The sequence below is a fragment of the Rhinopithecus roxellana genome, chromosome 8 (genome assembly GCF_007565055.1).
Source record: "Rhinopithecus roxellana isolate Shanxi Qingling chromosome 8, ASM756505v1, whole genome shotgun sequence".
NCBI classification, from domain to species: domain Eukaryota; kingdom Metazoa; phylum Chordata; class Mammalia; order Primates; family Cercopithecidae; genus Rhinopithecus; species Rhinopithecus roxellana.
The window spans coordinates 59685010-59700314 of NC_044556.1; the positions used below are offsets into that span (position 1 = coordinate 59685010).

At 40.5% G+C, this 15305-nt stretch overlaps 1 protein-coding gene across 1 annotated transcript in view; it reads left to right on the top strand.

The window, feature by feature from the left end:
• Window positions 1-6794: 6794 nt before the first annotated feature.
• Window positions 6795-15305, top strand: part of RRP15 (ribosomal RNA processing 15 homolog) — a 52756-nt gene continuing 44245 nt past the window's right edge. Inside the window, exon 1 of the mRNA XM_010363242.2 lies at window positions 6795-6945. Coding sequence (XP_010361544.1) covers window positions 6807-6945 — 139 coding nt within the window. The 5' untranslated portion in view covers window positions 6795-6806. The remainder of the gene's footprint in view (window positions 6946-15305) is intronic.

Consider the following 15305-nt stretch of genomic DNA (forward strand, 5'->3'; position numbering starts at 1 on the left):
ATCACTTGAGCCTAGGAGTTTGATGCTGCAGGTGACCTCTGATTGTACCACTGCACTCCAGTCCTGAGCAACAGAGAGAGATCCTGTCTCAAAAAAAAAAAAAAAAAAAAAAATTGTTTTAAATTACTCATTGTCTTAGTCTGTTTTGTTCTGTTTAACAGAATACCTGAGACTGGGGGATTTATAATAAACAGAAATTTATTGGCTCACAGTTTTGGAGACTGGGAAGTCCAAGATTCAGAGGCCAGCATCTGGCAATGGTCTTCTTGCTGTGTCATCACATAGCAGAAGGCAAGAGGGAAAGAAAGGGTGACAGAGAGCGCAAGAGGGAACTAAACTTATTCTTTTATAAGGATCCCAGTGCCCATGATAATGGCATTAATCCATTTGTGAGGGCAGTTTCCTCATGACTCGAAAACCTCCCGTCAGGCCCCTTCTCCCAACACTGCCACATTGAGGATCAAGTTTCCAATACATGAACTTTGGTGGACACATTCAAACCATACAACTTGTCATAGCACAAATGAGTGAAACCACAACTTGAATGAAAAGAGGCAGTCCATAGACTCCAACACCAAAAACCAGATGTTGGATCATCTGATAAAAACTTTTAAAAGAGGCATTATAAAAATGCTTAAACAAGTATTCATGATTTTTTGAAACAAATGAAAATATAGAAAAATCTCAGCAAAGAAATAGAAGTTACAGAGAGAGAGAGAGAGAGAGAGAGAGAGAGAGAGAGAGAGAGAGAAATGGAAATTATAGAACTAAAAAATACAATAGCCAAATAAAATCCCAAGAAATTGCCTGGATGGGTTCAATAATAGAGTAGAAGTAACAGAAGATGAATCATTGAACTTGAAAAAAAAGGAGAGAAAGGGAAGGAGATTGAAAAAAATAATTCAAGAAAATAGTGGCTGAAAACTTTCCAAATGTGGTGAAAGACTTAGATCCACAGATTCAAGAAGGTGAGCAAACCCTAGTAAGGATAAACCCATAGGAATCAACTCCAAGAGACATCATAGTTAAATTCGAAAAACTAAAGACAAAAAATTTTTTTAATCTTAAAATCAGCCAGAGAGAAATTACTCATTCTATATACAGGAACATCAATTCAAACAACAGCAAGTGTCTCATTTCAAACCATCGAGGCCAAAAAGTAATGGCACAACACTTTTTAATAACTGAAGGAAAAGAACTGTCAGCTGTAAATTGTTTCCAATGAAAACATCCTTTAGAAATGAGGGGGGAATAAAGACATTTTCAGAATAAAAACTTAGAGAAACTGTTTCTAGCAAGTCCTCCTTTAAAGAACGGCTAGAGGAAGTTCTCTAAACAGAAAGAAAATTGTAACACAAGAAAGCCTGAAATTTTAGAAAGGGAAGAACATTGGAATGGCTAAAATAGGGGTAAATATATTAGACTATCCTCAGGAGTTTCTTAAATCATATTTTATCATTGAAGTACAATTTTTTAAAATATTATATGATGTGGTGCTCAATGAGTATAAAGGAAATACTTAAGACAATTATACTTAAAAAGTGTAGCAGGTAAAGAAACCTAAGTGGAAGTAAGGTTTCTACATTTCACTCCAAGTGGTAAAGCTTCAACATCAGTGGACAGGGAAGTTATGTGTGTCTGTTATAATACCTTGAGCAAGCACTAAGAAAACTATATAATATGATATATCCAAAGTACTATAAAAAAGTCAGGAGGGAATCCCAAAACATTTTAAAGTAACCCACAGAAAGGTAAGAAAAGAGAAACAGAAAAAAATAAGAAACAAAGAAAACAAATAATAAAATGGCAAATTTACACCTTTGCATATCAATAGTTATTTTTTAAATTTCTTTGAGACAGGATCTCACTCTGTTGCCCAAGCTGGAGTACAGTGGTATGATCATAATTCACTGCAACTTTGAATTCCTGTGCTCAGGCAATCCTTCTGCTTCAGCCTCTCAGGTAGCCAGGAATACAGGCATGTGCCTCAATACCTGGCTAATTTTTAAATTTTTTGTAGAGATGGGGTCTCACTATGTTGTCCAGACTGGAATCAAACTTCTGACCTCAAGTGATCCTCCTACTTTGGCCTCCCAAAGTGCTGGGATTACAGGCATAAGCCACGGCATCCAGCCTATAGTTACTTTAAATACAAATTGTCTAAATAAACCTATTTTAAAAACAGAGATTGACTGAGTAGGTTTAAAAAAGTGATTCAATAATATGCTGGCTACAAAAATCTCACTTCAAATACTTCATAGGCAGGTTGAAAATAAAAGGAAGGAAAGAGGTATACCATGTAAATATTTTTGAAAAAACCCAAAGGAGCTTTATTAATATCAGGTAGACTTCAGAACAAAGAAAATCACTAGATATAAAGAAAAGTATTATGTAATGATAAAATAATTAATTCACCTGGAAGATATAACAATCTTAAATGTGTCTACACCAAACAATAGAGACTCAAAATAAATAAAGGCTGGGTGCAGTGGCTCACACCTGCAATGCCAGCACTTTGGGAGACTGAAGGTGGCAGATCACTTGAGCTCAGGTGTTCGAGACCAGCCTGGGCAACATGAAGAAAACCCATCTCTACCAAATAATAATAATAATAATTAGCCGAGTGTGGTGGCACATGCCTGTAGTCCAAGCTATTTGGGAGACTGAGGTGGGAGGATCGCTTGAGCCTGGAAGGCGGAGGTTGCAGTGAAATGAGATTGCATCACTGCACTCCAGCCTAGGTGACAGAGTGAGACCCTGTTTCAAAAAAGAAGAAAGGAAGGAAGGAAGGAAGGAAGGAAGGAAGGAAGGAAGGAAGGAAGGAAGGAAGGAAGGAAGGAAGGAAGGGAGGAAGAAAGGAAGGAAGGAAGGAAGGAAAATAAATGAAGCAAAAACTGATAGAACTGAAATCATGGCTCAGGGCATCTCACTTACTCTTTCTGATCCAAAATATATCCTCATCTGTAAAATGAGGATATTAAGAACCTATATATATTTCCTGTATATAGTAAGTACTCAGTAAATGGAGCACTGACAATCTTAGCTTCTGATGGCTATTGAGAAGTGTTACAAAATGGTCTAGCCCACCCGATCTGCTTTACTCAAGAAAAGCCTCTCCTCTCACCATTGCAGCAGCTAATGATTTAGGCTGCAGCACATCAGAAAACTCAGGGCTGCTCTAGCCAGGAGCTTCGTGGGACTCCACAAAGTTGAGTTTCGGGTTCCTGGCATAGCCAAGCAAAAACAGGGCTCTATATACCCATCAGGAGATATAAGTGCCCAGCAGACTGCCAGGGTTAGCAGTGTAGTCTCTGATCATGACAACGTGGACTTCAGAGAGTATCATGTCTGCGAAATAAGGCCACCTATCCACTCATAAGCTTCTGAGATAGATGAGGTCATCCCCGTGTTACAGGAGAAGAAACAGAGATTCAGAGAGATTCAAAGAATTATGTAATTCAGGAGAAGGGACTGAAAGCCTGATGTAACTCTAGGTCTGAGTTTTTAACGAAACCATAGAGGTTGACAAAAAGAGAGGAGCTGGGCATTAGATGTTGTGCTTACTTCAGGACATCTGGCAAAGCCTGGAGCCATTCATTTTATTCAATACACGACTATTGAGCACCACCTCATCCCCCAAGAAAAGCTAGGCAACTATTTATAGGTGTTCCATATCAAGAGGCTTTTCTTTGCACATCTGGTTCATTATATTGTTGGAAACTGAAGTTTTTATTTACTGTTTAGCCCTTCTACCATAACTTTCTTTCCCATTATTCTACCAGACATTTGACAAATTCCCTAATAATCTTCACTTAAATAAAATCTCATGGACACACTCCTATCCTCACCTAGCTTGGTCTCACAATAGCATTTAACAAAATCTTTGCTTCCTTTTGAAACTTATTCTCTGGCTTCCCTCATTTCATAATTTTTTCTGCTCTTTATGTGCATTTTCATATGTTGTCTCCTCTACTTCTAAATATTGGAGTTCCTACTAACTGGATTTTGGCTTCTTTTTCTTATTCTTCCTGTAAAACCTCATCCCTTTTCTCAGCTTTAAAAACCACCAATATGGAGGTGTCATCTTTTATACCTATTATCTCTAGCCCCGGTCTCTCCCTTGGGATCCAATTACTTAATCAATATCTTTACTTAGATGTTTCTATAGACTATATGTTTATGTCCCTCCTAAATTCATATGTGGAAATCCTAACTCTCAATGTGATGGTATTTGGAGGTGGGGCTGTTGGTAGGCAGAGCCCTTACAACTGGAATAAGTGCCCTTATAAAAGAGACCCCAGAGAGCTTCCTCACCCCTTGTGTTATGTGAAGACACAGCAAGAAGACAGCTGTCTATAAACCAGGAATTGAGCCCTCCCCAGACACTTTGATCTTAGACTTCTCAGCATTCAGAATCGTGGGAAAAACAAAAAATGGCTGTTGTTTATAAGCCACCTAGTCTATGGCATACAGAAAACCACATACTGCATATTCTCACTCATAAGTGGGAGCTGAACAATGAGAACATATGGACACAGGGAGGGGAACAGCACACACCAGGGGCAATTGGAGATGGGTGGGGGTGACAGGAGGGGGAGCATTAGGACAAATAGCTAATGCATGCAGTGCTTAAAACCTAGATGACGGGTTGAAAGGTGCTGCAAACAACCATGGCACATGTATACCTATGTAACAAACCTACACGTTCTGGACTTGTATCCCAGAATGTAAAGTAAAATTTTAAAAAAGAAAAAACAGAAAGAAAAAAGGAAATTTTTGTTGCCTATTCTGACTGTAAGCTGAGCACTAAAGCACAACCCTCTGAATAGGCAGTGCAACTCAGTGGTTGAGCAGACTCTGCAGTGGAGTGCTTGGGTCTGAATGTGATTCTGCCATGTACTGGTTGTGTGATGGTCAGCAGTTATTTACTCTGTGCCTCTGTTTCCTCATCTATAAAATGGAAAAAATAATAGTACTTAACTCATTAGTTTATTGTGAAGACTAAATAAGCTAACATAGGTATCTCCAACTTAACAGCAGTAATAAATTTCTGAAAATCAGACTTCTAGATAAAAACCTGGATCCTATTTTATATTATTTTAAAGGAAGAAAAATGTGAATGTGTAACAAATCTGCCATTCCTCCCCTCCATGCAATTTCTTAAACTGCAACTAAACACACAAAAATTTCTATATGTACATAAACTCACATTAACATGTTAAATGCACAAAACATCACTTCTTGATAACTAAATAACACTAGTATTAATGCAGGAACTTTGTGCTTAATATGCAGGAACATGTTTTCCATTGAATCACTGCAACCATTTTTTTTTTTTTTTTCACGTCGCTTCGCTGTCTACAACTTTCTCCAATGCATTCCCAACTTTATTTGGAACTCCTTGTTCCAATTTACATTTAGCCCTAGGCAAAAGCAAGCGTTAGCTATGAAAGACAGCAAAAAATAGGTTCCAGACCAGGACACAGTGGCAATGAAAGGATCACACTGAGCAGGATGGTGAGTGCTTCTGGGCATCAGCAGCATCCTAAAGGGCATCTCTAAAGTGCACCCCTTTTCATTTTTTCAAGAGTCAGGGTCTCACTCTGTCACCCAGGCTGGAATGCAGTAGTGCAATCATGGCTCACTGCAGCCTCGAACTCCTAGACTCAAGCGATCTTCAGACTTAGAGAAGCCAGGATTACAGGCTGGAGCCACCATACCTGCCATCTCGGTTCACTGCAACCTTTGCCCCTCCTCGCACCCTCCCTGCCCCTCTGGGTTCAAGTGATTCTCACCTCAGCCTCCTGAGTAGCTGGGTAGCTGGGACTACAGATGCGCACCACCATGCCCGGCGAATTTTTGTATTTTTACTAAGAGACGAGGTTTCACCATGTTGTCCAGTCTGGTCTCGTCACTCCTGGCCTCAAGTGATCCTCTCGCCTCGGCCTCCCAAAGTGCCGTAATTACAGGCATGAGTCACCACGCCCGGTCAATAATTGCACTTTTTAAAGGTTTACCACAGTAACTGGGACTACAGGCACTCGCCACTGCGTCCGACTAATTTTTGTATTTTTAGTAGAGATTGGGTTTCACCATGTTGGCCAGGCGGGTCTCAAACTCCTGAACTCGAGCGATCCGCTTATCTCAGCCTCCCAAAGTGCTGGGATTACAGGTGTGAGTCACTGCCCCGGCGAGATCCTCTCCCTCTTAGAAAACAAAAAAATTCAAAACCAAGTTTTAAAATGTTGTATTGAGTTTTTAGGATGTGAATACATATTTATTTCCTACACAAACATCTACTGGAATATGCAGTGCGGCTGGATTCCATAACACCCGCCCCAGGGAAAGAAATTGAGTCTATTCGGTTTGCAAGAAAGGTCTCGCGTGTTATCTTGGGTGGGGGGATATGATCGTATTCTAATTATCAAACCCCAGTGGATCTGTCCCGCGTCCTAGCTGCTGCTGCGTTCAGGGGGCCCGTAAGAGACACCTGAGGAGGACACTAAACCAACATTAAGGTAGCAGACAAGGAAAGCGGCTGAGGAGAGGAAATCAAAGTGGACCGCGCCGGGCTGGCGGAGGAGTCGGCTGAGGTCATTCAGCCACTGATTTTCGTCCTGGAACCGACTTCGCGTAAACACACCGGGCTATTCAGAGCTCTCTCCAAGTCACATTCTGAGGCTCCGCCCCCGGAACTCCGGGCTAGACGACCCCGCCCCGGAACCTTGTGTCACCGGCACTGAATGCAGAAGTGCCTCTGGTTGCCACCGGACGCAACTGTCAGGTGACACTTCCGGCGCGGAAAAATGGCAGCCGCCGCTGCGGACTCACGTGTGAGTGAGGAAGAAAATCCGAAAAAGACCCCAAAGAAGAAGATGAAAATGGTAACCGGAGCCGTAGCGTCAGTGCTGGAAGACGAGGTCACAGATACTTCTGATAGCGAAGGTAATGTGGTAGGGCTGAGCTTTGGTGTCTGGTAGGAAAGGCCGGGCTGAGTTTGTGTCAAGCAGCCCTTGCGACTGCATTTGCTGCTAGCCACCTGGGTTTTATCTTGGCACCACTTCAGAGGGGCGACTTTGGCTTAGTGAGGAGGCTTGGGGAAGTCGTGTTCAGAGAAGGAACGCTGTCAACTGTAATTTTGAGTTTCCACATTCTTTTACTAGGTATTTTCAGGGTCACCATTATTAATTATAATAAAACGGGTGGAACACCTACAGCTACCGAGAAACTTAGAGTAGCAAAGGGTGAAAGGAAGAGGGTACTTGAAAACAGGAGAAGAATGGGTCTCATAGGGTGTAAGAAGCAAAAGGTTAAAAGAGGTAAGAGGAAGAAGGGGGTGTACTTGACTTTTCTTATGCGGTAGATGTGTGCGTATTTTAGAAACTAAATAATAGTGAATAAAAGAAGAGTTTGGTGGTTAAGGTCGACTAAAAACTGGTAGCATTTGATAACTATGTCTCTCAGAGACGCTTGATAATGAAAGGAAGGAACGATGTGTTTTGAGGTTTTCAACGATGCTGTGTCTGTTGCTCCTCTTTACCATCATTCTTGGCACCATTTTTTTAGGTGACAAGGAATTGCAGATAATCCCTGACTTCCTACTGCCCAGTTACTGCTCCTTTGTACTAGCTGATACCCAAAAAACAGACAGAGCTATTCTTTTATAACGTATTTCTAATTACATCCGCTGTCTGCTTGAGATAATCCAGTGGCTTCCCATCTCACTATATAATATCCAAGATCCTTAGGCTGTATGATTTGGGCCAGGTTGTCTGTCATAGACCAATCTGCCCCTCACAAACCACTAATTGTAATCTTGCCATACCGGTATGTTTGTGTTTAACACCTTAAACATGCTCCCACACCCTGGTTTCTTCACTGGTTGGCTCTACTGCCTAGAATAGGTTTCAAATGCTTGGCATGTCTCTCCTTTACCAGCCTCTGATCCAGTGCCTTACCAGAGAGACTTGTCCCTGACTACCCTATCTAACGTACCACCACTACTCTTCTTCCTGTCTTCCTTTCTTCACTTTTTGACTTACTGCCCTGCTTTATTTTTTCTCAACCCTGCCCAAACCATTTGATGTATGTATTTGCTGCGTTATCTTTCCCAATTGGAATGTAAGTTCCATAAAAGTAAAGACTACTGTATCCCCAGTTCCTATTGCCTTGTGGGTCCTTCACAGGTATTTAAGTAAATTAATGAATTAAGCTGGACTTCCAGGAGCAAGAAGAAAGTGTCATATGCTACTGCAATTCCTAGGTAATTAGAGTCTTCATCTCCTGCCACACTGTTAAGGAAAACAAACTATTTGTTGAGCCGAAATTAGAACTTCTGGTTCTGATATTTTTTGAACTCATTAAACTGGTTCAAACAGTTTTGTTCAAGAAGGGAAGAGTACTATATTTGGAAAAAAATGTCAGTACTGCTTACAAATTGGATTTTTCTTTTTCTTTTTGTGACAGTGTCTTGCTTTGTCAGCCAGGCTCACTGCAACCTTGACCTCCTCCCCACCGCCCTCCAAAGGGATCCTCTTGCTTCAGCTCCCCCAGGTAGATAGGACTACAGGCGCATACCACTGTACCTGGCTAATTTTTTTGTAGAGATGGGGTTTTGCCATGTTGCCCAGGCTGGTCTTGAACTCCTGGATTCAAGTGATCCACCCATCTCGGCCTCCCAAAGTGCTGAGATTACAGGTGTGAGCCAGCACACCTGGCCAAATTGGATTTTTCTGTTCAAGTACTGGATAATTCCAAGTTGGAACTGTTCTGTCTTTTCAGCATATTATTATAAATGCTGATTAGGTTTTAAGGTTCTTTTGCTATTATAGATCAGCTATGTTATGGGTTAAGAAGGTTTTTGACTAATATGGAAACCTAATTTATCCAATTCAATTCAATGAACAATTGCTGTGTTCCCTTAGGTTCCAATCACCCTCTAGGTGTTGAGGATACAAAGGATGAATACATTTCTGCATTAAAATTTCAGTTTTAGGAAAGACATTAAACACAGGACTGTAATATAGTGTATTAGGTATAATTAAAAGATAGTTTTCAAGATCATGGTTCAATTTTGGAAAGGTAAGGATGGAGACAGAGGAATCCATATCCTCTGGAACCCAGCCTAGGTGTTGCTTACTTGTATCTTACATGTATTACTGATAATATACTATGCTATCATTATATTTTAACATATCTCTCTTGTTACAGAGATAAGTTCCCCAAATGTCAAAGTATGTCTTGTTTATTTTCACAGGGTCTTCTTTGCATATTTTAGTATTCGGTAAATTGTTTTGTTGAATAAATGTAAAAGGTGGCGTTCTATCTAGGCTTTAGAAGGATGAATAGTTTTCCTGGCCTGGGAGTATAGTTTTCTCAGACATAAAAGCATATACAGTGGCATGCGGTCTCTTAAAATTCATGGCCTATTTCAGACAAAGTAACATTCTGTTACGGCTCTAGCTGTTCAGAGAAGTGACTAGAAGTGAAACAGGTAACAATAGTTAAAAGTAGATTATAAACGGCCTTGTGTATTTGTAGGCAGCAGGGAGCTACTGAGAATTTTTAAGCAAGATGGTGACAGACATTTATAAATATTACTGCCAGATGTATGGTAACTGCCAAAGAGTGCCAGGACAGTTTGTAGGCAATGGCAAAACTCCATGTTAGGATCTGCACTAGGACAGGACAGTGAAGACAGAGAGGGCCCCACTTGAAATATTTTTCAGCAAGAGAGTATTCAATTTTTCAAACAGGCAACTTTCATATAAGCTTGTAGCACCATAAGTTTTGGGCATACTACACTGTTAGAGGAATTGGATAATAAGAATAGTTATACTTTTGGAGCTTTCCTATGTGCCTGGTTCTGTTCTGAGTTCCTTATATATATCAGCTCAGAGAATTCTGAAAACTGTATGAGATAGATGCTACTATTATCCTCATGTTACATTTAAAAACCTGAGGCAGAGAGGTTTATAACTTGCTCACTTCTGTACATAAGCAGATAAGCAAGTTGATAAATGATACAACAGTTATTGAAGTTTGACTGTACAGCTTATGCTCTTGACCACTACCTTAATATGTTTGAGGAACCAGGAGGACATAGATAATAAAAAAAAAACTATTTGGAGAGTGAAAGGGCAGGGACTTTGAATCTAAAGAAAGAAAGGATTGGGAACAAGGAGATTTTGGTATAGAGACAAACTTTTCTCCCTCCCACTCAAGAAGATTTCATCACCAAGGGATATTTTTGTGTTCAGATTTCTATTGTACTTCCAGTGTTTATAACCAGAGTATTCTTTCCTTCCTTCCTTTCTCCTAAAGTTCATATGTTATTTCTGGAAACAAATTCCCATGTTCACTCAATTGTATCAGAGGGACCTGTGTTGGTACTACCTTTCAGAGTAACTTTGTGCTAGTTATTTACTATTATCTGCCTCAATTTCCTCATCTACAAAACGAAGATAATAATAATATCTACTTTAGAATTGTTGTAATGATTAAATAAGTTTATATATGTTAAGCATTTAATATTTGGCACGTGGTACCCACTCATAAATATTAGCGATGACAATGATGTCTCTTCTGACCTAAAAAAACTGCTAGTCCCGTCTCTTTTTGCCAAATAAGTTTTCCCACCTTTGGTAACGTGGTATTTGTAAGCTGGAACTCTCCCAAGAAAAGAGGTTTGAATTACTCTAGTAACCCTGTAAGGTAGCTGATGGCATTTCTATTTTACAGACAAGAAAAGAAGCTTGGAAATAGTGCTTCCAGTATATCATATTGCTTCCTAGTAGGAAACTGTTACCTCTATAGGTGCAGGATGTTATCTGTTAATCCACTCGTTTTACTCCATAGGCTAACCATTAGATCATATATTTTTGGTAAAATTCAAGATCAGTGATAATGATGTCGATAACAATTGATTGTGTCTACTTGGTTGTGCCATAGACACATTTTCTTTGTCAAAGCTGCTTCTGTCTCTAAGAAAGATACTGCCATCTACTCCCATCCAAGCTGGAAACACAAGTGTCATCCTTTACTCTTCCTGTTGCTTCCATATCCATTTGGTTTAATTAATCCATTTATTCTGTTGCCATTACTTTAGTTCTTGCCCGCATCTCTGTCTCTCTCTCTTTTTTTTTTTTTTTTTTTTTTTTTTGAGATGGAGTTTCGCTCTTATCGCTCAGGCTGGAGTGCAATGGTGCGATCTCAGCTCACCCCAACCTCCATGTCCCGGGTTCAAGCGATTCTCCTGCCTCACCCTCCAAAGTAGCTGGGATTACAGGCATGCACCACCACACTCAGCTAATTTTGTATTTTTAGTAGAGATAGGGTTTCTCCATGTTGGTCAGGCTGGTCTTGAACTCCCGACCTCAGGTGATCCACCCACCTCGGCCTCCCAAAGGGCTGGGATTACAGGCGTAAGCCACTGTGCTCGGCCTTGCCTGCATCTCTTTTGTTTATGCTAGTTCATAGGGGACCTATTTGTTGGGCCTGTCATTGTAGCCCTACTCCCTTCAGTCTTTTAGGCAATTGCTTCTTAAACCATCAGTGTTGAAGGACCATTCTGGTTTTTGTTTTTTAATCTCCAATCTGTCATAGATAGGTGTTTAAAAAAAAATCAATGAAAAAGAATAACTGGAAACATGACCACATTGTTGCACATCATGGTAATATCAAATTACTATAAAAGTTTATAAATGCTTGCTCTCAATTTATGAATTCACAGTTGATTCTAGTTACAATAATGTTCAGTAAAGTTGCAGGAAACCCTGAATCCCTGAATTAGTGAACCATTGCTTTTAGGGGAAGTACAGTTGTAGGCTCCTGTGAGTCTCTGGTCAGAACATTTTTGTCATTTTGTCAATACATAACCTTGTCTTATGTGGGGGTTTTTTCTTTTTTTTTTTTTATTTGAAACGAGATCTGGCTCTACTACCCAGGCTGCTGGAGTACAGTGGTGCAATCTTGGCTCACTGCAACCTCTGCCTCTTTGGCCCAAGCCATCCTCCCACCGCAGCCTCCAGATTAGCTGGGACTATAGGCGTGCACTACCCACACCTGTCTAATTTTTGTATTTTTGGAAGAGATGGGGTTTTGCCATGTTGCCCAAGCTGATCTTGAACTCATGAGCTCAATTGATCTACCTGCCTTGGCCTCCCAAAGTGCTGGGAATACAGGTATGAGCCGCCGCACACAGCCTTATGTGTGTTTTTGTTTAAAGACAAAGAAGAGCTCCACTTGGTATGTTTTTCAGAAAGAAAGCATTTGATTTTCCTTGGCCACATGTCGGGGCACACATCTGTAATCTCAGCACTTTGGAGGCTGAGTTGGGAGGACTGCTTGGGCCCAGGAGTCTTGAGACCAGCCTAGGCAACATAGTGAGACCCTGTCGCTACAAAAAAATGGAAAAAACTAGCTGGATGTGGGTGGTATGTGCCTGTGGTCTCAGCTACATGAGAGGCTGAGGTGGGAGGGTTGCTTAAGCCTGGGAGTTCGAGACTGCAGTGAGCTGTGACTGTGCCACTGTACTCCAGCCTGGGTGACACAGCATGACCCTGTCTCAAAAAATAAAAACTTTAGACTAGGCTTGGTGGCTCACACGTGTAATCCCAGCACTTTGGGAGGCCAAGGTGATCAGATCACTTAAAGTCAGGAATTTGAGACCAGCCTGGCTAACATGGCAAAACCCCATCTCTACCAAAAAAAAAATATACAAAAAATTAGCCCAATATGGTGGTGCATGCCTGTAGTACCACCTACTTGTGAGGCTAAGGCATGAGAATCACTTGAACCTGGGAGGCAGAGGTTGCAGTGGGCCAAGATACTGACAGAGTGAGACTTTGTCTCAAAAATGAATAAATAAATTTTAGAAACAAAACTCTGAGATTAAAGAAAAAGGAAAAAAAAAAAAAAAAGAGAAATCATTGAATTTTCCTTTTTTTTTTTTTTTTCCCGAAGACGGAGTCTCACTCTTTCGCTAGGCTGGAGTGCAGTGGCGCCATCTCAGTTCACTGCAATCTCCGCCTCCCAGGTTCAAGAGATTCTCCTGCCTCAGCCTTCCAAGTAGCTGGGACTACAGGCACATGCCACCACACCCAGCTCATTTTTGTATTTGTAGTAGAGATGGGGTTTCAACATGTTGGCCAGGATATTCTCCATCTCTTGACCTCATGATCCACCCACCTTGGCCTCCCGAAGTACTAGGATTACAGGCGTGAGCCACCACGCCCGGCGCCCCCTCCCCTTTTTTTTTTTTTTTTAAGACAAAGTCTGGGTCTGTTGCCTAGGCTGGAGTGCAGTGGCATAATCAGGACTCACTGCAGTCTTGACCTCCCAGGCTCAAGCAATCCTCCCACTTCAGCCTCCCAAGTAGCTAGGACCACAAGTGTGTGCCATCATGCCCAGCTAATTTTTTATTTTTTGTAGAGATGGGTCTCACTATGTTGCCCAGGCTGTTCTCAAACTCCTGGGCTCAAGTGATCCTCCTGCCTTGGCCTCCCAAAGTGTTGGAATTATAGGCGTGAGCCACTGCACCCAGCCTTCAGCTTTTCAAACAACGAACTTTAATGTAAACTCATAGCACCATACATTTTGGGCATACTATACTGTTAGAGGAAGTGGATAATAATAATTATATTTAATGTACTTTGTTGATTCATTAACATTTGAACTCATGGCCAATAACGTGCCTGAACAAAGCTTATTCAACAAATATTTTCTCTGAAAGGCACATTGCATCCTTTTGCTTAGGGACACTGCACAACCCTTCAGCATTATGCTTGGGGGCCATTTTAAACATTGCTGTAGCCAAGAAAAAGCACAGAAATGGAAATATGTGGCACTAAATAGTCTATAGGAAGAACACCAGTTTACAATGAGAAAGTTGAAACAAGGCAGAGTGTCTCCTTCTTCAACCTCAGCTAGGAGTGTGCATGTAGGGAGACTCCAACCCTTCACTGCTCTAAGCATGTCTGTGAATGACTGCAAAAGTGCCATGAGTATTGACTTGGGGTTACAAATACATTTTACTGAGTTGGTGAATTCTCAAATACAGAATCCACAAATAACAGCGATTGGCTGACTGAATCTCCTTGTGAACTGGCAACAGTCTGCATACCCAACCTATGTGATCTGACCACTGCTTGCCTCTCAGGCTCACATCTTATCATTCCCTAGATGACTAGGGTCATAGCATTCTGAACTGGTTTCTGGAGTACAGTCTGCTCTCTGTCTTTCTAGTTGTGCTTATGGTACTCTACTGGCATACTCTTTTTGTTCTTTACTTTCTCTTAACCAGCTTTTCTCTATCCTTTAGGTTTCAACTTAAATGTCTCTTCCACTTTGTCTTTTACAACTTATCCTATCTCTGCAATACAGATAAATAATAAAGGGTCATTTATTTTACTTATTTTAAAACCATTTTTTTCTTATTATTTTTTAGAGACAGGGTCTTGGTATGTTGCTCACGCTGGTGTCCAGTGTGTCATGATCATAGCTCGCTATAACCTCCAATTCCCATGCTCAAGCAATCCTCCTGCCTCAGCCTTCCAATAACTGGGACCATAGGTGCACACCACCACGCCTGGTTAAAGAGTTCTTTATTTAATAAATTTAGTAATATAGGTCTTTTGGTTAAAGATGGGACATTTCTTGTTTGGTTTAACTCAGAATTTGTTATTTAATATAAGAAATTTATTTTTTCCTCTCATGAAATTAAATGTTTCTGTAAAGGTGATCCATGGAGATGGATTTTCTAGTCAGGTAGTTGTATACATGTGCTCTTGGTTAAACTATTCAGTTATCAAAAACTTTTAGATGATAGTACTGAGAAACTATAAAGGCAGAGGCTTCAGACCTATGAGGAATCAGTGTGTAAATTATAGATATATTTAAAGAGTACTGGCTTGTTTTATCAGCCAGTACTGAATCAGACACTTATCTTTGAATTTTACCTGGATTATAAAAATTGGTAAGGATGTGCCCTATATTGACATTTGAAAAACTTCCTTTAGTAAGATGCTACTTGAGTTTCATGGAAAACACACAGATATAACCCATATGTTGTTTGAATTTTATTTTTCTGGCTTTAATTTCTTTTGACATATTATATAAGAAAGATAGAATAGTGTGCTTTCATTAGAACAAAACTCAAAACTCAAGTATTGTTAGACTGCAGAAGTTTCTTAAGTTCTGTGGGGACAGAGACCTTGTCGTTGTGATGACAGCTATATCTCAATTTGGCATAGAGCCTGATTCATGGTGTAGTACTCGATATCCATTTATTCACTGAATAAATTGGA